We start from the raw sequence: 23324 nt of genomic DNA on the forward strand, positions 1-23324 counted from the left end.
ATTGAACAGCATTAAATATAGAGGTGCATATATTCTGCTCCGGTCTGTTGCATTGCAAGGTGTTCTGTTTGTAATATTTGTTTTCAGTGGTAGTATGTTCTATTTCGATTAAGTTATTACAGTATTGTATTACTTTGGTTGGTTATCGAGTTAGCTGCAACAGGTCATGTAGCCTATGTGATGATGTATGTAAGTCCATTATTGAAATTAGTCTGGTAGGTGCGTGTGTCTGTGTCTTGTATCCCTGTTGGCGTGCATGTGTGTAGGCATATACTGTATGTCTTTGTACCAAATAGGCAGACAGTAGTAAAGCATTTCTTGGGAGTCCATAGCCTTTCCACCGACAGCTGAACAAAGCTCTATAATGTCATAAGTGTATAACAAGACCAACTCAGCTCACGATAACATATCAAGTCTCTGCTTAAGACACACAGCCAAATCATACATGGCTCATTGTGATGAAAGGGTTAAGCAAACAGCATTGGGTGGGATGGAGCACCTGTTTGTACAGCTATGCTGTGTATTGGCTGTGCCTGGGTTGGGTGCTGGCTGTTGAGGCAGTGAGTGGGCTCAGTGCATGGGGATATGGGCGTGGGTGGGGTTATACAGAGGATTCAGAGGGGCTGGGGAAGCAGCTGTGCATCTGCGGTATGACCGTGTGTCTGTTAGCAGCTGTGCATCTGCAGTATGACCGTGTGTGTGTTGTGTTGTGTTGTGTTGTGTTGTGTTGTGTGTGTGTGTGTGTGTGTGTGTGTGTGTGTGTGTGTGTGTGTGTGTGTGTGTGTGTGTGTGTGTGTGTGTGTGTGTGTGTGTGTGTGTGTGTGTGTGTACGTGTGTGTGTGTACGTGTGTACTCGAGTCTTCAGAATTCTAGACTCTTGTTACCAGGTGACAAAATGGGAGGTTAAATGATTCAGTGATTCATGAAGCTGCCATGGATTTGACACAAACATTCTGTGAAAAAGTACTTTACACATACAGTAGACCTAGAGTATTACGCAGAAAATAGTACAGCTGAATTTCTCATTCCTGGTAACCTAATATTCTCTTTGCTTCTCTCTGATAGGAAAACACACTTGAAGTTGCCACGAAATGAAACGAGACTCCAACCTAATTTCATTCTATACTCTATGGTATTGTGCCTTTACGTATCAGTGAATTCCATTGACATGATGAAATGGAAAGCTTGCCTTATTTCAGGTGTGTGTCTCTGTAGTCGCCTAAATTCAGACCGTACTACATATTGCATTTCTTCCAGGAATCGGAGGCTGGAATAATAGGTTATTCACAGTTGTAAACGTTGCTGTTCCGATACATTTTAAATGGTTACAGTAGACGAACAATGATGAATTAATGAATGGGTCCCATTTTATTGTCCCTTGTAAACAACATTTTCCATCTTTTAGATTAAGATTGATAGCCTTGGAGGAAAAGTCTCATCTCTCAAGATGCTAATATTTTGCCAACCAAGTCTAGTCAAAGCTTCTACATCTTAGTCTTAATAGACAGCTCAGTAACCATATCTCCTTTTGAAATCTTCCTCCGGCACACTGAGACACAGGGTTAACTGTGCTGAGATATTGGTATTACTTTATTAAACCAGGACAGCGGAGCGAGTGTGCGAGTCTGTGGTGAATTTGTGCTGTAGCTGCAGTTTATGGTCCACATAATTACATGATGTTGGTCTCCCCTAAGAGTTTACTGAAACTGTACCCTAACAGGAAAATGTTGCCCCAGGCCTCCAAACTGCTGGCGGTTAGTGCATGGTTTAGCCAGACTGGTTACCACTGTTTACCTGGCATGGACATGCTGCAGAAATCACAGGCTATCTTATACTCTGGCGTAGACAATCAGTCATTCATAGCATCGTCATTATTCTCTCGCTCTCTCTCTCCCTCTCTCTCTCTTTCTCTCTCTGTTTTTCTCTCTCAGTGGCTTGTCATCCCCTCACTCACCCGCCAGCTATCTTGAATATCTTTCTTCAATGTCAGTTTATCCAGGGTTTGAAAGTTTCAAGTTCTGTTATTTATTATGAACTGGTGAATTTTCTCAGAGGTAAACCACTGGGTCCCTGATTAGGACCAAAAAATAATTTACTCCATTGATTATGATGTTAAGATAAAGAATAGATGTCCCTGAAAACCACTGTTCAGTTACTAATATATTACTTGCCCAGTGATTTGCTCCTTCATGTGGTTTCAGTAAGGTTTTGGCTTGTACCTCAGTAATTGGTCTCCAGCTGTGACCTCCCCTACAATCAAATAAAATGCAAATGTATTTGTCACATGCGCAAAATACAACAGGTGTAGTAGACCTTACCGCGAAATGGTTACTTACAAACCCTTAACCAACAATGCAGAGTTGTTTTTTTTTAAGTTTGAAAAATTTGCTCAACTAAAGAAAAAATAGTAACACAATAAAATAACAATAATGAGACTATATACAAGGAGTACCGGTGCCGAGTCAATGTGCAAGGGTACAGGTAAGTCAAGAGTCCTATTTTGAGTCCACTTCATTCTTTAGATCTGTGTCTCTATATGGGTCAAAACAGGATATACCTTACAGGTTGTTCATGTATATCTGAACTGTTTACAGTGTCTAGCTCTGTTTATTATTGTTCTCTACACTAACTTGATATAGAGCAGCATACAGTACAGTGGCTGACTAAGCACATGAGGTTTGGTCAACACCTCATGGTCACAGCACAACTAGACTTGAGACTAGCAGGTATTGTAGTTCTATTGTTAGAATACAATGTTACTCAGAAGTCATACCTGAATGTTTTCGTTAGCTCTATTGTTTCCCAACAGGAATTTTTTTGAAAGTGAACACACTGTTTGGAAACTGTTTTCAAATAACTATGATATAGAACAGTTGGGCTGAAACACTATTTACTAAAATACAACTTACACTTGTCCAACTCAGCACAAGTTAATAAAGTTAGCTGTTTGTCTGTGAGCAGCTTTACTGTGTTACTTAGGATAACAGGACTGAGTGGAGAGAGAGATAGAGAGAGTATGAGAGGCAGAGCGAGAGTCAGAGAGAGTGAGTAAGGGAGAGAGAGAGACGGGAGAGAGAAGGAGAGTGGGGGAGCGAGACACAGAAAGAGAGAGAGGGGGAAAGAGTGTCGGAGCGCTTGGAGGCACTGTGCATGTGAAAAGCAGATGGAGAGGAGGTTTACGTGGCAAGTGGAAACCATTTCAGTGTTTCGCATGGACCGGGGGAGTGTGTGCACAGCCGTGCTGGCTTTATTGAAGCTGTGGGGCTCAGGGGCATATAGAGAGTGGAATTGTGTGTGTGTGTGTGTGTGTGTGTGTGGGGGGGGGGGGGGGGGGGGGGGGGGGGGGGGTCGGGTCTGTGTGTGGAGGGTCAAGGGGCGCACAGGGGTAAGGAGCTAGCTAGTCGTGAGATTTTAGTCTGAATGTAGATGAATGTGTGCTTCTCTACCACTTAAACAACTGCGGACTGTTTCAGCAGTCACACTACCCTTGCTTGATAAACAGCCATTGAATACTGAGCTCTTTGACTGATCCTGCTTCCCAGATACTGGGCTTTTATTCACATGCTGCAAAGGCAATAGCACCTGAAAGATTTCATTAACTCAGTCTCACTTGAGTGTAACTACCATTTTATAATCGCATTTTCTAGGGTTAGACAATGCGAGACATACATTTGCACCATTCTTACATTTTTTTATAAAGATATTGTATGGAGATTTGGCTAAACTAACTCTAAAATACATACAGCAGTAGCAGAACTGCATTATAAACTGACTAGTCTCTTAAACCACAAAGTCAGGGTATGCACTGACAGCTTCAGTTACTTTTTGCAGAAGTAGATGACTCCATCAGGAGTTCTACTCATCGGTCAGCGTAAAGCCAAGCCTCCCAGTTTCTGACAGTGACAATTTGTCACCTTGGCCTCCGACATAGAACCGACCCCTCCTAACCCCGCAGCAGGCAGCTAGCTGGAACACAAAAGCAATGGAGTCTTCGTCTCATAATAACCAGTGGGTGCCAGAAAATATGATAGGAAACCAACAGACACTAAATAAGGAAAATGGACTGGCTGATGAGTTTCAATGCTAAACAGTTGTTGAGTGCCAACTCAGCTAACAATTCTAGGGAGAGAACATTTTTGCACTGTTACATGTCATGCTCCCCTGATGTTTGAGTGTCCAGTTTTTCGTTAGAATGTTCCCTTAACTATCTAAGTTAGCAAAAACCTTCTGAGAACCTTTTTAGCATGTTTTGGTGTTTAAAGTTAATGTCAAGCAGAACATTCACTATATATACAAAAGTATGTGGACACCTCTTCAAATTAGTGGATTCGGCCACACCGTTGCTGACAGGTGTATAAAATCAAGCTCACACCCATGCAATCTTCATAGACAAACATTGGCAGTAGAATGGCCTTACGGAAGAGCTGAGTGACTTTCAACATGGCACCATCATAGGATGCCACCTTTCCAACAAGTCATTTCATAAAATATCTGCCCTGCTACAGCTGCCCCGGTCAACTGTAGTGCTGTTATTGTGAAGTGGAAACGTCTAGGAGCAACAACGGCTCAGCCACGAAGTGGTATGCCACACAAGCTCACAGAACGGGACCGCCGAGTGCTAAAGCGCGTAGTGGATAGAAATCGTCTGTCCTCGGTTGCAAAACTCACTATAGAGTTCCAAACTGCCTCTGGAAGCAACCTCAGCACAAGAACTGTTCGTCGGGAGCTTCATGATATGGGTTTCCATGGCCGAGCAGCCTAAGTTCACCAAGTGTCGGCTGGAGTGAGGTTAAACTCACCGCTATTGGACTCTGGAGCAGCGGAAACGCGATGGGAAAATCTGGGTTTGGCGGATGCCAGGAGAACACTACCTGCCCCAATGCATAGTGCCAACTGTAAAGTTTGGTGGAGGAAGATGAATGGTCTGGGGCTGTTTTTCAGGATTCGGGATAGGCCACTTTGTTCCAGCGAAGGGAAATCTTAACGCTACAGCATACATTCTATACGATTCTGTTATTCCAACTTTGTGTCAACAGTTTGGGGATAAAAAAAGAAGTTTTATTTAACCTTTATTTAACTAGGCAAGTCAGTTAAGAACAAATTCTTATTTACAATGACGGCCTACCAAAAGGCAAAAGGTCTCCTGTGGAGACGGGGGATGGGATTAAAACAAACACGACAAGAGAGACAGCGAAGGCCCTTTCCTGTCTCAGCATGACAATGCGCCCAGGCACAAAGTGAGGTCCATACAGAAACAATAATGCCTATGATTTTGGAATGAGATGTTCGACGAGCAGTGTATCTAGAACCTATCTAGAATGTGGTTACAATATTATTAAGTGGTCCTGGGTGCCGCAGCGGTCAAGACGCCACTACAGCCTGGCTCCCGGTCACGGACGGTTGTGACCGGGAGCCCTCCGACGAACCATCAAACAGGCAAAGCATCAATACAGGACTAAGATCGATACAGAACTGCCCTTTCCCACTGGACAAAAGGAACACCTACGTATGTGAGAATGCTATTCATTGACTACAGCTCAGAGTTCAAAACCATAGTGCCTTCAAAGCTCATCACTAAGCTAAGGACACTGGGACTAAACACATCAACTTGCAACTAGATCCTGGACTTCCTGACGGGCCGCCCCAGGTTGCAAGGGTAGGTAACACACATCTGCCACGCTGATCCTCAACATGGGGGCCCCTCAGGGGTGCGTGCTCAGTCCCCTCATGTACTCCCTGTTCAAACATGACTGCACGGCTAGGCACGACTCTAACACCATCATTACGTTTGCCAATGACACAACAGTGGTAGGCCAGATCACCGACAACTACGAGACAACCTCTCCCTCAACGTGATCAAGACAAAGGAGATGATACAGGAAAAGGAGGACTGAGCATGCCCCCATTCTCATCGACGGGGCTGTAGTGGAATAGGTTGAGAGCTTCAAGTTCCTTGGGCGTCCACATCACCAACAAACTAACATGGTCCAAGCACACCAAGACAGTCATGAAGCGGGCACGACAAAACCTATTCCCCCTCAGGAGACTGAAAAGATTTGGCATGGGTCCTCAGATCCTCAAAAGGTTACAAGAGGCTTCTAAACAGCTTCTACCCCCAAGCCATAAGACTCCTGAACATTTAATCAAATGGCTACCCAGACTATTTGCATTGCCCCCGCCCCCCCACCTCTTTTACGCTGCTGCTACTCTCTGTTATTATCTATGCATAGTCACCTTAATAACTACCTACATGTACATATTACCTCGACTAACCGGTGCCCCCGCACATTGACTCTGTACCGGTACCCCCTGTATATAGCCTCGCTATTGTTATTTTACTCCTGCTCTTTAATTATTTGTTACTTTTATTAAATTTTTTAAAACTGCATTGTTGGTTAAGGGCTTGTAAGTAAGCATTTCACTGTTATATTTGGCCCATGTGACCAAAAAAAATTCTATCAACATGTTAAATGTGCAACCAGAGGGAAAAATATTCTAGATCACCTGTACTCCACACACAGAGACGCGTACAAAGCTCTCTCTCGCCCTCCATTTGGTAAATCCGACCCCAACTCTATCCTCCTGATTCCTGCTTACAAGCAAAAATTAAAGCAGGAAGCACCTGATCCTCAACACTGGAGCTCCCAAGGGGTGCGTGCTCAGTCCCCTCCTGTACTCCCTGTTCACCCACGACTGCATGGCCAGGCACAACTCCAACACCATTATTAAGTTTGCAGACGACACAACAGTGTTAGGCCTGATCACCGACAACGACGAGACCGCCTAGAGGGAGGAGGTCAGAGACCTGGTCGGGTGGAGCCAGAATAACAATATATCCTTCAACGTAACCAAGGCTAAGGAGATGATTGTGGACTACAGGAAAAGGAGGACCGACCACGCCCCCATTCTCATCGACGGGGCTGTAGTGGAGCAGGTTGAGAGCTTAAAGTTCCTTGGTGTCCGCATCAACAACAAACTAGAATGGTCCAAACACACCAAGACAGTCGTGAAGAGGGCACGACAAAGCCTATTCCCCCTCAGGAAACGAAAAAGTTTTGGCATTGGTCCCGAGATCCTCAAAAGGTTCTACAGCTGCAACATCGAGAGCATCCTGACTGGTTGCATCACTGCCTGGTACGGCAATTGCTCGGCCTCTGACCGCAAGGCACTACAGAGGGTAGTGCGTACGGCCCAGTACATCACTGGGGCTAAGCTGCCTGCCATCCAGGACCTCTACACCAGGCGGTGTCAGAGGAAGGCCCTAAAAATTGTCAAAGACCCCAACCACCCCAGTCATAGACTGTTCTCTCTACTACCGCATGGCAAGCGGTACCGGAGTGCCAAATCTAGAACAAAAATGCTTCTCAACAGTTTTTACCCCCAAGCCATAAGACTCCTGAACAGGTTATCAAATGGCTACCCAGACTATTTGCATTGTGTCCCGCCACCCGCCACCCGCCACCCGCCACCCGCCACCTCCTCTTTTACGCTGCTGCTACTCTCTGTTTATCATATATGCATAGTCACTTTAACTATACATTCATGTACATACTACCTCAATTGGGCCTTACTAACCAGTGCTCCCGCACATTGGCTAACCGGGCTATCTGCATTGTGTTCCGCCACCCACCACCTGCCAACCCCTCTTTTACACTACTGCTACTCTCTGTTCATCATATATGCAAAGTCACTTTAACCATATCTACATGTACATACTACCTCAATCAGCCTGACTAACCGGTGTCTGTATGTAGCCTCACTACTTCTATAGCCTCGCTACTGTATATAGCCTCGCTACTGTTATTTTTCACTGTCTTTTTACTGTTGTTTTATTTCTTTACTTACCTATTGTTCACCTAATACCTTTTTTGCACTATTGGTTAGAGCCTGTAAGTAAGCATTTCACTGTACGGTCTACACCTGTTCTATTCGGCGCACGTGACAAATAAACTTTGATTTGATTTGAAATTTAATTTAATTTGCTGGCAGATTAGCAGTCAAAATGCTTTATATGCTGAAGCATATAATCCAGAGTGGGTGTCCTCTGTTCCTGGCAGGCTGATGAGATTCAATAGCAGCCTCAGAGGCTGATAAATCAGGATGCTGCCTTGAAGGCTGTCTGCAATGAGTAAGCTGGTTCATATGTAAGGCTCCTTAAAGACAGCGTTCAAGGCAGGTTGGTGGAATCCCTCAATGGTGCTGCCCATGCTAAAACAACCTTTTGGCCACTAGAGGCCTCTATTGTTCTCTATGGTTGTTACCCCACTTAACCTTTTCCTTGTGGAAATGCTCCCATTTATGTTTTGTTAATCGAGGAGAAAGATAACATTTTAGTAAAATGAAAACTCTGCAAAGGCGGCATTGATCTCTTTGTCCAGAAACACTACATCAAACAGGAACCAGTCCAACAGCACCAGCAACAGCAACTACTGTCCCAATAAGGTACATCTCTAGGGCAGTGGTCATCAACTTTTTCTGAGTCAAGATCCATTTCACAGTCAAAACGCAAGCCAAGATCTAAAACCCTTTTTTTTTCTATCATGACTTACAAAATGTAAATTAACCTAATCATTTTTTTTGTTGTAAGAATGAGGTTTGTGAAGTAGGCCTAGTACATTATCACATCATATTGGCTATAATGTCTGGCCTGCCAATTATGTTCTTCTCAGACCATATTATATTTCAAAACTTGAGCTTTGATTACAAATTAGATCAGTTGGTGTAGCACTTGCAAGGCACAGGTGAGCATTAATTTTCAAATAATTTGCTTTTTTATTTTACTGGACTGATGGTAACTGCATCAGATGATCATGGTGTTTTCAAGACAACTGGGAACGCTGAAAAAAACAATGTCAAATCATGATATCAGTGATCTTCAGTTCGGAAAGTCAGAGGTCTAGAAAGATGCCAGAGTTTCTGATTTGGAATTCTGAGTTGGATGACCGTTCAGGTTGTTCCTATGACCAGAGATAGTTAAATATTCCTTGATATTAAAAGAGACAAGACAAGCTGCTAATAATAATAAAAATGCTGGGCTATCTATACACTTGGCTACTCATTTGTTGCAGCTGCAGCGCGAATGGAAGTAGGGAGAAGTGTGTTTTATGTTTTGTAATAGTGTTGAGTAAGAACAGGGTTGATAGTGCTGAATAAACAATTAAACATGCACTTACTCATAAAAACAGCAGCTCTTTGCTGTATTCTTTGACTGTCTCTCTGTGGTCATGGTTTTAAAAGTTATTCAATCTTACGTAGGCTAGTATCAAACTTGGCTGTGGCAGGTGTCATGGAAGCTGTAGGTAGGCATGGTGATTTGAGCTTTCCGATTGGCCAGCGCAGTAGGCGCACTCGATTTAGCCACAGATCTACTGGTCCGCCGGGTAAGCAGAGTTTGTCTTTTCAGACAATGGTTCAACATGGGAATACTTTGCTTACCCGGTGCCCTGGGCTTCTGAATCAAGTGCATCTACCACAACAGGACTTAAAAAAGGAGTGCAAGCCTTTTATCTCATCCTTTATCGTTGGCTTTTCTACATGTTTGGTGATTGACTAGGAATGCCATGACGATCGACCACGGTCGGGCTTGTGCTTGTGCTTATTGGGCCATTATTATAATTAGACCCTGTCCAGAAGAAACCTTAAAACCTCCTCCCTAGGCACTTGTGTTGATCTGAAACAACTTGATAGGTTTAAGCAATAGGGTGAATGCACTTTGAAGTAAATCTCAGCTCTGTTAAAATTGCACTCAAGAAAATATTTTATTGATACAATAATTTTTATTGATCATAGTGATTCAGGACTATCATTAAAATAGGTTAATATGCCCCACCAACATTAGACAACTACACAGAAAGCCCTTCAATTAATGAAATAAGTAAATAAAATCATGATTAATTGATACCTGTCACGGACATGGTGGCATAGCAGAAGGATTGGCGTTGCATGAACCAAGAGGTCGTCGTGAGTTCAAATCCCAGGTAAGGAAATGTTGCATAATAATTACTGAACATGCACAATGTAATCATGTAAACAGAGTGTACAAAAATTATGAACATCTGCTCTTTCCATGACATAGACTGACCAGGTAAAGCTATGATACCTTATTTATGTCACCTGTTAAATTCACTTCAGTCAGTGTAGATCAGGGATCTCCAAACCTGTCCCTGGAGAAATACTGTCCTGTAGGTTTTTCTCTCCTACCCTAATCTAGCACTCCTAATTCTAATAATTAGCTGGTTTATAATCTGAATCAGGTTAGTTAGAACCGGTTAGTTAGAGCTCTCCAGGAACAGGTTTGGAGACGACAGGTTAAAGAAGGATTTTTTAGCCTTGAGACAATTGAGACATGGATTGTGTATATGTGCCATTCAGATGGGCAAGACAAAATATTTAAATGTTTTTGAACGAGGTATGTTAGTAGGTGCCAAGTACACCGGTTTGAGTGTATCAAGAACTGCAATGCTGCTGGGTTTTTCACACTTAACAGTTTCCTGTGTGTATCAAGAATGGTCCACTGCCCAAAGAACATCTAGCCAACTTGACACAACTGTGGGAAACATTGGAGTCAACATGGGCCAGCATCCCTGTGGAACGCTTTTGAAACCTTGTAGAGTCCATGCTCCGACAATTAAAACTTTTTTTTTTTACTGTTATTTTACTAGGCAAGTCAGTTAAGAACAAATTCTTATTTACTTTAGAATGACGGCCTACACTGGCCAAAACCAGACGACGCTGGGCCAATTGTGCGCCGCTCTATGGGACTCTCAATCCGGGACCGTTGTGATACAGCCTGAATTCAAACCAGGGTGTCTGTAGTGACGCCTCTAGCACTGAGATGCAGTGCCTTAGACCGCTGCGCCACTCAGGAGCCCAAATTGAGGCTGTTCTGAGGGCAAAAGGGGGTGCAACTCAATATTAGGAAAGTGTTCCTAATGTTTTGTGCACTCAGTGTAAATCTGTGTGAGGAGAGATGTAAACAGAAAGAGTGGCTAATAGGGCTATTTAATTGAGGTATGCACGCAGGAAGGCATGCAGGCACCTTAGCAGGCAGGCACACACACACACACATCCTGTACCACATATAAACACAGTAGTCTAGAGTCTAGACACTAAAGTTGTTGAGATTCAAGGAAGGGTGGGGGAACTAATATCAATCATACACTACATGACCAGAAGCATGTGGACACCTGCTCATCAAACATCTCATTCCAAAATCATGGGCATTAATATGAAGTTGGTCCCCCCTTTGCAGCTAAAACAGCCTCCACTCTTCTGGGAAGGCTTTCCACTAGATGTTGGAGCATTGCTGCGGGGACTTGCTTCTATTTAGCCACAAGACCATTAGTGAGGTTGGGCACTAATTTGGGCGATTAGGCCTGGCTCGCAGTCTGCGTTCCAATTCAACCAAAATGTGATCGATGGGGTTGAGGTCAGGTATCTGTGCAGGCCAGTAAAGTTCTTCCACACCGACCTTGACAAACCATTTTTGTATGGACCTTGCTTTGTGCACATTGTCATGCTGAAACAGGAAAGGATCTTCCCCAAACTGTTGCCACAAAGTTGGAGGCACCGAATTGTCTAGAATGCCATTGTATGCTGTTGCATTTACAGTTGCACTATGCATTCGGGCAGGTAGCGTTCTCCTGGCACTGACCTAACCCAGATCAGTCCTTCAGACTGCCAAATGGTGAAGCTTGATTCATCACTCCAGAAAATATGCCACTTGGCATTGCGTATGGTGAATTTTGGCTTGTGTGCAGCTGCTCGGGCATTTTTTTAACCTTCCGATGAACAGTTCTTGTGCTTACGTTGCTTCCAGAGGCAGTTTGGAACTTGGCCGTGAGTGTTGCAACCAAGGAAAGCTGATTTTTACGCGCTACACGCTTCAGCACTCGGCGGTCCCGTTCTGTGAGCTTGTGTGGCCTACCACTTCGCGGCTGAACTGTTGTTGCTCTTAAACGTTTCCACTTCACAATAACATCACTTAAATTTGATTGGAGCAGCTCTAGCAGGGCAGAAATTTGATGAACTGACGTGTTGGAAAGGTGGCATCCTATGATGGTGCCACATTGAAAGTCACTGAGCTCTCCATTAAGGCCATTCCACTGCCAATGTTTGTCTATGGAGATTGCATGACGGTGTGCTCAATTTTATGCACCTGTCAGTTTGGTTGAAATAGTCGAATCCACTAATTTGAAGGAGTGCCCACATACTTTTGTATATATAGTGTATGTAGTAAAAGCTACATTTATCTCAGTTTGTTTACCCTAGTGTGGCTACTACTTCCAGCACTTCCAGAACACACTCCTTCAATCTATCAAATACATTTTAGCTACTGCATCTAATTTTAATTCCTTCAGATGGAGTTGGAGAATACACACCCACTGTAAGTCACATGTGTGTTCTAAAGCTACAGAGCTAGGAGAGACAATATAAGGACTTATAGTTGAAGTGGGAAGTTTACATACACCTTAGCCAAATACATTTAAACTCAGTTTTTCACAATTCCTGACATTTAATCCAAGTAAAATTCCCTGTCTTAGGTCAGTTAGGATCACCACTTTATTTTAAGAATGTGAAATGTCAGAATAATAGTAGAGAGAATGATTTATTTCAGCTTTTATTTTTTTTCATCACATTCCTAGTGGGTCAGAAGTTTACATACACTCAATTAGTATTTGGTAGCATTGCCTTTAAATTGTTTAACTTGGGTCAAACGTTTTGGGTAGTCTTCCACAAGCTTCCCACAAAAAGTTGGGTGAATTTTGGCCCATTTCTCTTGACAGAGGTGGTGTAACTGAGTCAGGTTTGTAGGCCTCCTTGTTTGCACACTCTTTTTCAGTTCTGCCCACAAATGTTCTATAGGATTGAGGTCAGGGCTTTGTGATGGCCACTCCAATACCTTGACTTTGTTGTCCTTAAGCCATTTTGCCACAACTTTAGAAGTATGCTTGGGGTTGTTGTCCATTTGGAAGATCCATTTGCGACCAAGCCACGGCTGCATGGTCCCATGGTGTTTATACTTGCGTAGTATTGTTTGTGCAGATGAGCGTGGTACCTTCAGGTGTTTGGAAATTGCTCCCAAGGATGAACCAGACTTGTGGAGGTCTTCTTTTGATTTCCCCATGATGTCAAGCAAAGAGGCACTGAGTTTGAAGGTAGGCCTTGAAATACATCCACAGGTACACCTCAATTTGACTCAAATTATGTCAATTAGCCTATCAGAAGCTTCTAAAGCCATTACATAATTTCTTGGAATTTTCCAAGCTGTTTAAAGGCACAGTCAACTTAGTGTATGTAAACTTCTGACCCACTGGAATTGTGACACAGTGAATTATAAGTGAAATGATCTGTCTGTAAATAATTGTTGGAAAAATTACTTGTGTCATGCACAAAGTAGATGTCCTAACCGACCAAAACTATAGTTTGTTATTTGTGGAGTGGTTGAAAAACGAGTTTTAATGACTCCAACCTAAGTGTATGTAAACTTCAAATGTACATTTATGATATTAAGCAGAGTTCACCCAATGTACTCTACCTTATCATATGAACCTATTTTTGTCTTTGTGAAGAGTTACACTGGCCGTGTCCGAATACCCATATTTGCGCCCTAAATAGTAGGCCGTTTGAGTATGCATTTTTTTTTTATAGTATGTGACATTTCAAAAATTGAGTATACTTAAAATGCCTGGATGTCATACTCATTTCGGCATTGACAACAGCTGTCAATTAGATATGGGAATGTGCTACCAAAATCAACCAATAGCGGAAAGAATGCAGTAAGAATAACACATTTTCAGTATGTGAAAATGGAAAATTTTATACTACAATGAACAAAAATATAAAAGCAACATTCAACAATTTCAACGATTTTACTGAGTTAAAGTTCATATAAGGAAATCAGTCAATTGAAAAAAATTCATTAGGCCCTAATCTATGGCTTTCACATAACTGGGAATACAGATATGTACAGTTGATGTCGGAAGTTTACATACACTTAAAATAAAGTGGTGATCCTAACTGACATAAGACAGGGAATTTTTACTAGGATTAAATGTCAGTAATTGTGAAAAACTGAGTTTAAATGTATATTGGCTAAGGTGTATGTAAACCTCCGACTTCAACTGCATCTGTTGGTCACAGGTACCTTAAAAAAAGGTAGGGTTGTGGATCAGAAAACCAGTCAATATCTGGTGTGACCATATATATGGTCAATAAAAAAGTGGTCAGATGAAGCAGATGCTAAGCTACAGGACTGTCTTGCATGCACAGACAGGAATATGTTCCAGGTTTCCTCCAGTGGCATTGAGGAGTACACCACATCTGTCATTGGGTTCATCAATAACTGCATCGATGACGTCGTCCCCGCAGTGACCGTATGTACATACCCCAACCAGAAGCCATGGATTACAGGCAGCATCCGCACTGAGCTAAAGGCTAGAGCTGCCGCTTTCAAGGAGCGGGACTCTAACCCAGAAGCTTATAAGAAATCCCGCTATGCCCTCTGACGAACCATCAAACAGGCAAAGCGTCAATACAGGACTAAGATCGAGTCGTACTACACCGGCTCTGACGCTCGTTGGATGTGGCAGGGCCTGCAAACCATTACAGACTACAAATGGAAGCACAGCCGAGAGCTGCCCAGTGACACGAGTCTACCGGACGAGCTAAACTGCTTCTATGCTCGCTTTCGAGACAAATAACACTGAAACAGACATGAGAGCACCAGCTGTACCGGAAGACTGTGTGATCACGCTCTCCGCAGCCGATGTGAGTAAGACCTTTAGACAGGTCTACATTCACAAGGCCGCAGGGCCAGACGGATTACCAGGACGTGTACTGCGAGCATGCGCTGACCAACTAGCAAGTGTCTTCACTGACATTTTCAACCTCTCCCTGTCCGAGTCTGTAATACCAACATGTTTTAAGCAGACCACCATAGTGCCTGTGCCTAAGAACACTAAGGTAACCTGCATAAATGACTACCAACCCGTAGCACTCACGTCTGTAGCCATGAAGTGCTTTGAAAGGCTGGTCATGGCTCAAATCAAAACCATCATCCCAGAAACCCTAGACCCACTCCAATTTGCATACCGCCCCAACAGATCCACAGATGATGCAGTCTTTATTTTATTCCACACTGCCCTTTCCCACCTGGACAAAATGAACACCTATGTGAGAATGCTATTCATTGACTACAGCTCAGCGTTCAACACCATAGTGCCCTCAAAGCTCATCAATAAGCTAAGAACCCTGGGACTAAACACCTCCCTCTGCAACTGGAGCCTGGACTTCCTGATGGGCCGCCCCCGGGTGGTAAGGGTAGGTAACAACACACCCGCCACGCTGATCCTCAACACAGGGGCCCCTCAGGGGTGCGTGCTCAGCCCCATCCTGTACTCCCTGTTCACTCATGACTGCACGGCCAGGCACAACTCCAATTTCATCATTAAATTTGCCGATGACACAACAGTGGTAGGCCTGATCACCGACAACAACGAGACAGCCTATAGGGAGGAGGTCAGATACCTGGCCGTGTGGTGCCAGGACAACAACCTCTCCCTCAACGTGGTTAAGACAAAGGAGATGATTGTGGACTACAGGAAAAAGATGACCGAGCACGCCCCCATTCTCATCGACAGGGCTACAGTGGAGCAGGTTGAGAGCTTAAAGTTCCTTGGTGTCCACATCACCAACAAACTAACATGGTCCAAGCACACCATGACAGTCGATAAGCGGGCACAACAAAACGTATTGCCCCTCAGGAGACTGAAAAGATTTGGCATGGGTCCTCAGATCCTCAAAAGGTTCTACAGCTGCACCATCGAGAGCATCCTCACTGGTTGCATCACTGCCTGGTATGGCAACTGCTCGGCCTCCGACCGCAAGGCACTACAGAGAGTAGTGCGAACGGCCCAGTACATCACTGGGTCCAAGCTTCCTGCCATCCACGACCTCTATACCACCCGGGGTCAGAGGAAGGCCCTAAAAATTGTCAAAGACTCCAACCACCCTAGTCATAGACTGTTCTCCCTGCTACAACACGGCAAGCTGCACCGAAGTGCCAAGTTCAGGTCCAAGAGACTTCTTAACAGCTTCTACCCCCAAGACATAAGACTCCTGAACATCTAGTCAAATGGCTACCCAGACTATTCGCATTACCCCCGCCCCGCCCCTCCCCCTCCACACCACTGCCACTCTCTGTTATCATCTATTTATAGTCACTTTAATTATTCTCCTACATGTACATACTACCTCAATTAACCGGTGCCCTCGCACATTGCCCCTGTACCGACACCCCGCTGTATATGTTATTTTTTACTGCTGCTCTTTAATTACTTGTTACGTTTATCTGTTACCCGTATTTTTTTAAACTGCGCTGTTGGTTAGGGGCTCATAAGTAAGCATTTCACTGTAAGGTCTACACCTGTTGTATTCGGCGCATGTGACTAATACAATTGGATTTGATTTATCACGGACAGACCTCTCCCCATCTTTACAACCATTGAATCAATATGTTTTCTCCATGACATTTTACAATCTAAGGCAACACCAATTAATGACCCTTTTCATATGTGAGTTCCAAATATCTTTAATGGTCGCTCCAGCGTCATTTTATGCACGTGATGTCAGAATGCACTCACTGTTCTAAAATGTGATTATTACGCAACTGGAGAGTTAATTAACACGTGCTGCCTGCTAATAATCTACAGTGTAGGCTATGTTTCAACTTGTAAATTTCACATTAATTTCTAACAAGATGTATTTTCTAACAACAGTTTGCAATGAGGTGTGTTCTGCCTCCTCAATTTTTCTCTTAGAAGTAGCCCATTTCAGCGTTTCGGACAATTTATGCTTGAGGCTTTATGCTTGAGGCTTTACTGAGCAATTTATGCTTGAGGCTTTACTGAGAAATAGCCAAGACCTCAGAATTTTTTTTGTAAACCTCCACAAGTCTGGTTCATCCTTGGGAGCAATTTCCAAACACCTGAAGGTACCACGTTCATCTGTACAAACAATAGTACGCAAGTATAAACACCATGGGACCATGCAGCCGTCATACCGCTCAGGAAGAACGCGCGTTCTGTCTCCTAGAGGTGAACGTACTTTGGTGCGAAAAGTGCAAATCAATCTCAGAATAACAGCAAAGGACCTTGTGAAGATGCTGGAGGGAAAAGGTAGAAAAGTATCTATATCCACAGTAAAATGAGTCCTATATCGACATAACCTGAAAGGCCGCTCAGCAAGGAAGAAGCCACTGCTCCAAAACCGCCATAAAAAAGCCAGAATATGGTTTGCAACTGCACATGGGGACAAATATCGTACTTTTTGGAGAAATGTCCTCTGGTCTGATGAAACAAAAATAGAACTGTTTGGCAAATATGACCATCGTTATGTTTGGAGGAAAAAGGGGGAGGCTTGCAAGCCGAAGAACACCATCCCAACCGTGAAGCACGAGGGTGGCAGCATCACGTTGTGGGGGTGCTTTGCAGCAGGAGGGACTGGTGCACTTCACAAAATAGATGGCATCATGAGGAATGAAAATTATGTCAATATATTGAAGCAACATCTCAAGACATCAGTCAGGAAGTTAAAGCTTGGTCGCAAATGGTTCTTCCAAATGGACAATGACCCCAAGCATACTTCCAAAGTTGTGGAAAAATTGCGTAAGTACAACAATGTCAAGGTTTTGGAGTGGCCATCACAAAGCCCTGACCTCAATCCTATAGAAAATTTGTGGGCAGAACTGAAAAAGCGTGTGCAAGCAAGGAGGCCTCCAAACCTGACTCGGTTACACCATCTCTGTCAGGAGGAATGCCCAAAATTCACCCAACTTATTGTGGGAAGCTTGTGGAAGGCTACCCGAAAGGTTTCACCCAAGTTAAACAATTTAAAGGCAATGCTACCAAATACTAATTGAGTGTATGTAAACTTCTTACCCACTGGGAATGTGATGAAAGAAATAAAAGCTGAAATCAATCATTCTCTCTACTATTATTCTGACATTTCACATTCTTAAAATAAAGTGGTGATCCTAACTGACCTAAGACATGGAATTTTTACCTATTATTGCCTTCGGCTTGCAAGCTGAACAGTAGTCTAGGTGCGACAAAACTAGGGCCTGTAGGACCTGCCTTGTTGATAGTGCTGTTAAGAAGATAGAGCAGCACTTTATTAGGACATACTTCTCCCCATCTTAGCAACTGTTGTATCAGTATGTTTTGACCATGACAGTTTACAATCCAGGGTTACTCCAAGCAGTTTAGTCACCTCAACTTGCTTAATTTCCACATTAGTTATTACAATATTTAGTTGAGGTTTAGGGTTTAGTGAATGTTTTATTCCCAAATACAATGCTTTTAGTTTTAGAAATATGTAGGGCTAACTTATTCCTTGCCACCCACTCTGAAACTAACTGCAGCTCTTTGTTAAGTGTGGCAGTCATTTCAGTCGCTGTAGTAGCTGACGTATATATTGTTGAGTCATCCGTATACAAAGATGCTCTGGCTTTACTCAAAGCCAGTGGCATCTCATTTGTAAAGATTGAAAAAAGTAATGGGCCTAGACAGCTGCCCTGGGGAATTCCTGATTCTACCTGGATTATGTTGGAGAGGCTTCCATTAAAGAACATCTTCTGCGTTCTGTTAGACAGGTAACTCTTTAACCACAATATAGCAGATTCATTTTCACTCAACATTCTAACAGTCTAATAAATACATTTTATGTTTGCTATCGGAAAAATAATACTTTGATTGTGTTTATGAAGGTCTTGGGTAACATTAGAATACAAATATTATTTTTTATTTAAAATAACACAATATAATTTTTATTTGTTTGTTACTGTAGGCTAGCTGTTGCCGTGTGCTCAAGCATGGAGCACAATTAACAGTGGAAAAGTTATATTTTTAAGTATCACTTTTGATAGTTATTTGGCAATGGTAAGTGTTTTGGAAACCTCAGGATCATCTCTTTCTGATGTGATTCTTTAGGAGGATTTGGAAAAAGTCACTTTTTTAGCGGCTCGGGGGGATTTTTTTTTAATGTCCTCTTAAAACTGCTTATAACATATTATGTTTGTCATATCAAAATTCTAACAACAATCTGTACGTGTGTTAAATAGACTTATTTAAGAAAAGTCAAGGACGGAGGGGGGCAATTTTACATTTATATTGGGTCAAAATGATCTCCTTGTCATTTCTTGTGTTAAGCGATGGGATTCATCTGCTTCTGTGGTCAGCCATCGTTCTGACCATTCCCAACAGGTTATAAAAATGCATTGGATGAGTTTTGGTCTCAGCATCATTGAATGTATAATCTTGAGCATTCATCTATGGCAGCTATGCTGAAAGGAAAACCAAAGCCTTGCATTTCTAAAGCAGGCTTCACATTACTTTATGTGTAGCACAAGTCATTGTTTTCCACCAGTAAGTGGATCACACTGCAAGGGGTTCCACTCCTGCACTCAAAGTTCAACTAATATTAACTTTCCAAGGCTTCTGCATCCAACCTCGCGGTGAGCAAAGAATCCTGTGCAAATAATGAGAAAGCAGCATAAACCACAGAAGGAACCACACTGGTTCAACTTTACTAGTTGGCAGGTTTAGTATTTTGGATGCTATTGAAGCTGAGCTCATCCGGATGAGTTATTAGTGCTTTGACATTTGTGACACCTGCCCCTCAGCATAGAATGGGAACATAATCCTAATTCACGTAAATGTTCATCTTTCGTCTGACAGCTGTCATCAGGTCCTCTCTTTTTACTTAATCACTTCTTATCTAATAGTATTTATTGGACTGGAATCATGCTATTTTCCATCGTGTGAGATAGAGTTCTCTGTACAATGTTCCAGACACTGAGTTTACCACAGGTTGAATAATGTTTTCATTTGGACGTGGTTGTCTTCATCTAGTTTATCATTTGTTTTGTAGACATTTCTCTTGATTATGTGATACAGGAACTCCGCTAACTCATTTATTTTTCACTAAATTCTGTAATTTATCTCAGCTAAGAGAGAAACAGTACATTGACAATGAGTACTACAGAGCATTTGTGCTGTATCCTCCATCTCAGTATCCATATACTTGAACTGTCTGTTGGCAGTTAAACTATAAATTATTACTCAGGCAAGCCTTGAGCAGCTTGGAATTTAGACCAAAGGATATCCTGGTTTTGAATCCGGATACATAGTATGTGCTGTATACTGTGTTCTTATGTGATCTGTGAATCATTTCTCTCCTCTCCGTTTTACGAAACTCTGTGGCCAGTCTGAGCCATCAGTAATGTGTGAAATCCATCTCAGCAGTGTCTGATTCTAGGGAACAGCTGACATGTGTTAGTTCTGCTGCTAAACTGGGTTGTCTCAGTTCATTCTAGGCTGCAGCTGGAGATGTTTTGGAGTGACTTTTTAAGGTTTAGTGTGCAGTGGTAGGTGGTTGAATTTGTTTTGAAGATGTAGTTTATTTACTATTTTAAATTCATGCAACAGGTGCTTTGTTTTTGAAAATGAGAAACATCCCCAATGATCTTTGTGTTTTTTCCTTTTGATGTTGAGGTTATGGCTTGGCTTTTTGTACAATACCAGTCCATGTATATTTAAAGTGTGCTTTACTCTTTGCAAACTGTTTATGTTCTGAAATTCATATCATAAACATCACTACCATGTAATGCAACATGGACTGCATAGTTTGTATAAAAGACAGATACAGTAGATATATGAAGAAAAATAAAGCAATGTTTGTGATCACAGCTTAATAAGAGCCACCTCATCTATAATACTGACACATTCTTGGATTTTTGATCAATGTACCCCACTGGACAAAAACTGTTTAAATCAACGTTGTTTCCACATTAAAATAAGCCATCAACGTAAGTGAACTTCGTGACCCTAACCTTTAACCTAATCCAATTACATTATTATTATTTTTTATTTCACGTTGAATTCAGGTTAGTTGACAACTAAACAAAATGTAATTCAAGACTCGATGTTGAACTGACGTCTGTGCCCAGTGGAATGGTCCTGCTGAATAACATTGTCAAAACTAAGTCATTGCTGGTGCTAATATGTTTAACCCAGCGAGGCCAGGAAAGAAGCTTTCCATTGGCAATACTAAATGAAAGTCCTGTGCTCTAGTGTTTCACAGCAGCCGAGGCCCGGCCTCCTGAGCTCAACTCCAGCCTACTCATCTGGTTCTATTTAAGGCCTTCAGTGTCGACTCTTATGATTGGCGTACACAACCCCCCCTACTCTTCCTCCAGCTCCAGCCCCAACAAGGAGAAGGAGGCTTTTTAACAGACTGTTTATTTTCCAGGGGAAACCGTTCCTTTCTCCCGCTCCACTGTTCTATCGACAACCGGCTGCTGCTCCTGCTCTTTCTTTCTCTTTCTCTCTATTGCTTTCCTCTTTTTCTCTCCATCCATTCCTATTTTTCTATCTCAAATTTAGACTATGGATGAGGCCCCCCAACAGCTTAGAATGGATTCTCTTCAGCAAACTGCTTGATGTATTTTGGAAGACTTTCAGTTTAATAGGCGTTCCTTTTTGACTCTCCAGCTATATGGCCAGACTCTTGGGAAAATGCACAGAGCTCAGCGTGTGTTCCCATTGGCTGAGGTCTACTGACAAATTGGCCTATGGCGCAGAGGGTGCCCGGCGGTCGCTCTCGCGGACCCATGACCGGGAGCTGGCTGACAGCGTGTTTTTTCCCATCAACCCCAGGTTTGGATGGTGCCGATCCTATGCTACTGGAGCAGTACATGGTGGTGGCCAACTATGAGAAGCAGGAGCCGGCGGAAATCAGCCTGCAGGCCGGCAAAGTGGTAGACGTCATCGATAAGAGCGAGAGTGGTGAGTGACCAACCTACACACACACGCATGCATGCATGCAGGCACACGCGCGCACACACACACAGTGATGCACACCTATTCATGCACACTTTCCGGCCAGCATCCACATGAGAATTCCAATTTTCACCTCTCAGTCTGGGGTCACGGTCTTTTCTTCATCCCCAATAGTTCCCCTTCTTCCTCCCTTCTTTCCCTGCTCCATTTCCCCACCTCTCTCCCCTCCCTTTATGTCCACAGCATTCAAACTGTGCCTTAACCCTGGAGGCTCACTTTGGCCTGCAGAGAGGTCTGTTTTTTCCCCTTGTTGGTTTAGGCCGGGGCCAGAATGTTGCCTTCTGTAGGAGGAATGTCTCCCAGACGCCTATATTAATTATCCAGCTCACTTTATCGGAAAGACGGAGAGACATGCTGGATTTACATATGCCAGCTGCACGGGGTCCTGAGTCAGCTGTTTAACCTCTGAAAATGGAGTGCTAGGAGCTGATCCTCAAAAGGAACTGAAAATAATCTTCGTCTGGCCCTTGTTGAGATTCATTAAATTTGGCTTTTTCACAGTGAAAGGTGATAAATGTTACGCAGAGCTTAGTTCTATTGACTGTTATGCATATCATGCCCTCCAGTAGAATCAATGACATGGTCTACTCTTTATAAAGTCCTGTATACATATGTTGATGGTCTTACTTGATATGTCAGTGTTTACTTTTGCCTATATACTTTGACCCAGTTAAGACTCACTAACTCTTGCGCAGTAACATACAAACACACCTTACCATTAACTGAACCACAGTTTTAGCTGACGCAGCATAAGGAAACCTGTCTAGTTTTCCTTTCCCTTCAGTAGAATGAAATAAGAAGTTTTGTCATATCCATCTCCAAAGCCTCTAGAGCGAGAGACAGGCTCAGTAACAGAGGTTGACGTCCTGGCTTAAATGGTGTTCCCAGACAGTAAAGCAGTAATGGGACTCGTGTTCTTCAAAGAGGAGGGGAAACAGTGATCAGAAAAGCAATTTAACTTAGGTTTCACATTGGGTGTGAGTAAACCCCATGCCATAGAGGCCTAAAGGAAGAGAGTCAATTGACTCAGACTGCTTTGAAGTGTCTGTACCCACCCTTTGAGTTCATCCGTTTATTTTTCCTTCTTGGTCCAGTTGGATTTGATCCCACTAGGGAGTCACTTTGAGGCAGATTTCCAAACACCTTGAAGTCCTTCTGCCCGAGGCCTTGACTTGAGTAATTTCCTCCATAATAAGCATGGAGCTTGATGGATGATGCTGGTGACTGGGCTTTTGAAGGCTGCAGTACATTTAGATGACTACAGAGTAAATATGTCACTGGTCAGAGAGTTCACCCACCTGCAAGTCTAACTGAATCACTGTCTGATTCATAGGTATACAACCAGTAGTGTATAGATGGCATTTGGCATCAACAACTCAAGCACTGTAGGCAGGGGACTCCCAAGTATTGCAGAGGTAGCTAAAT

At 43.0% G+C, this 23324-nt stretch overlaps 1 protein-coding gene across 1 annotated transcript in view; it reads left to right on the forward strand.

Moving 5' to 3' along the window:
* Positions 1-23324, forward strand: part of LOC120045632 (SH3 and PX domain-containing protein 2A-like) — a 113318-nt gene that overhangs the window by 56164 nt on the left and 33830 nt on the right. Inside the window, exon 7 of the mRNA XM_038990542.1 lies at positions 21717-21845. Within this exon, the coding sequence (XP_038846470.1) occupies positions 21717-21845 (129 nt within the window). The remainder of the gene's footprint in view (positions 1-21716; positions 21846-23324) is intronic.

This window comes from Salvelinus namaycush, chromosome 4 (genome assembly GCF_016432855.1).
Source record: "Salvelinus namaycush isolate Seneca chromosome 4, SaNama_1.0, whole genome shotgun sequence".
NCBI lineage: Eukaryota > Metazoa > Chordata > Actinopteri > Salmoniformes > Salmonidae > Salvelinus > Salvelinus namaycush.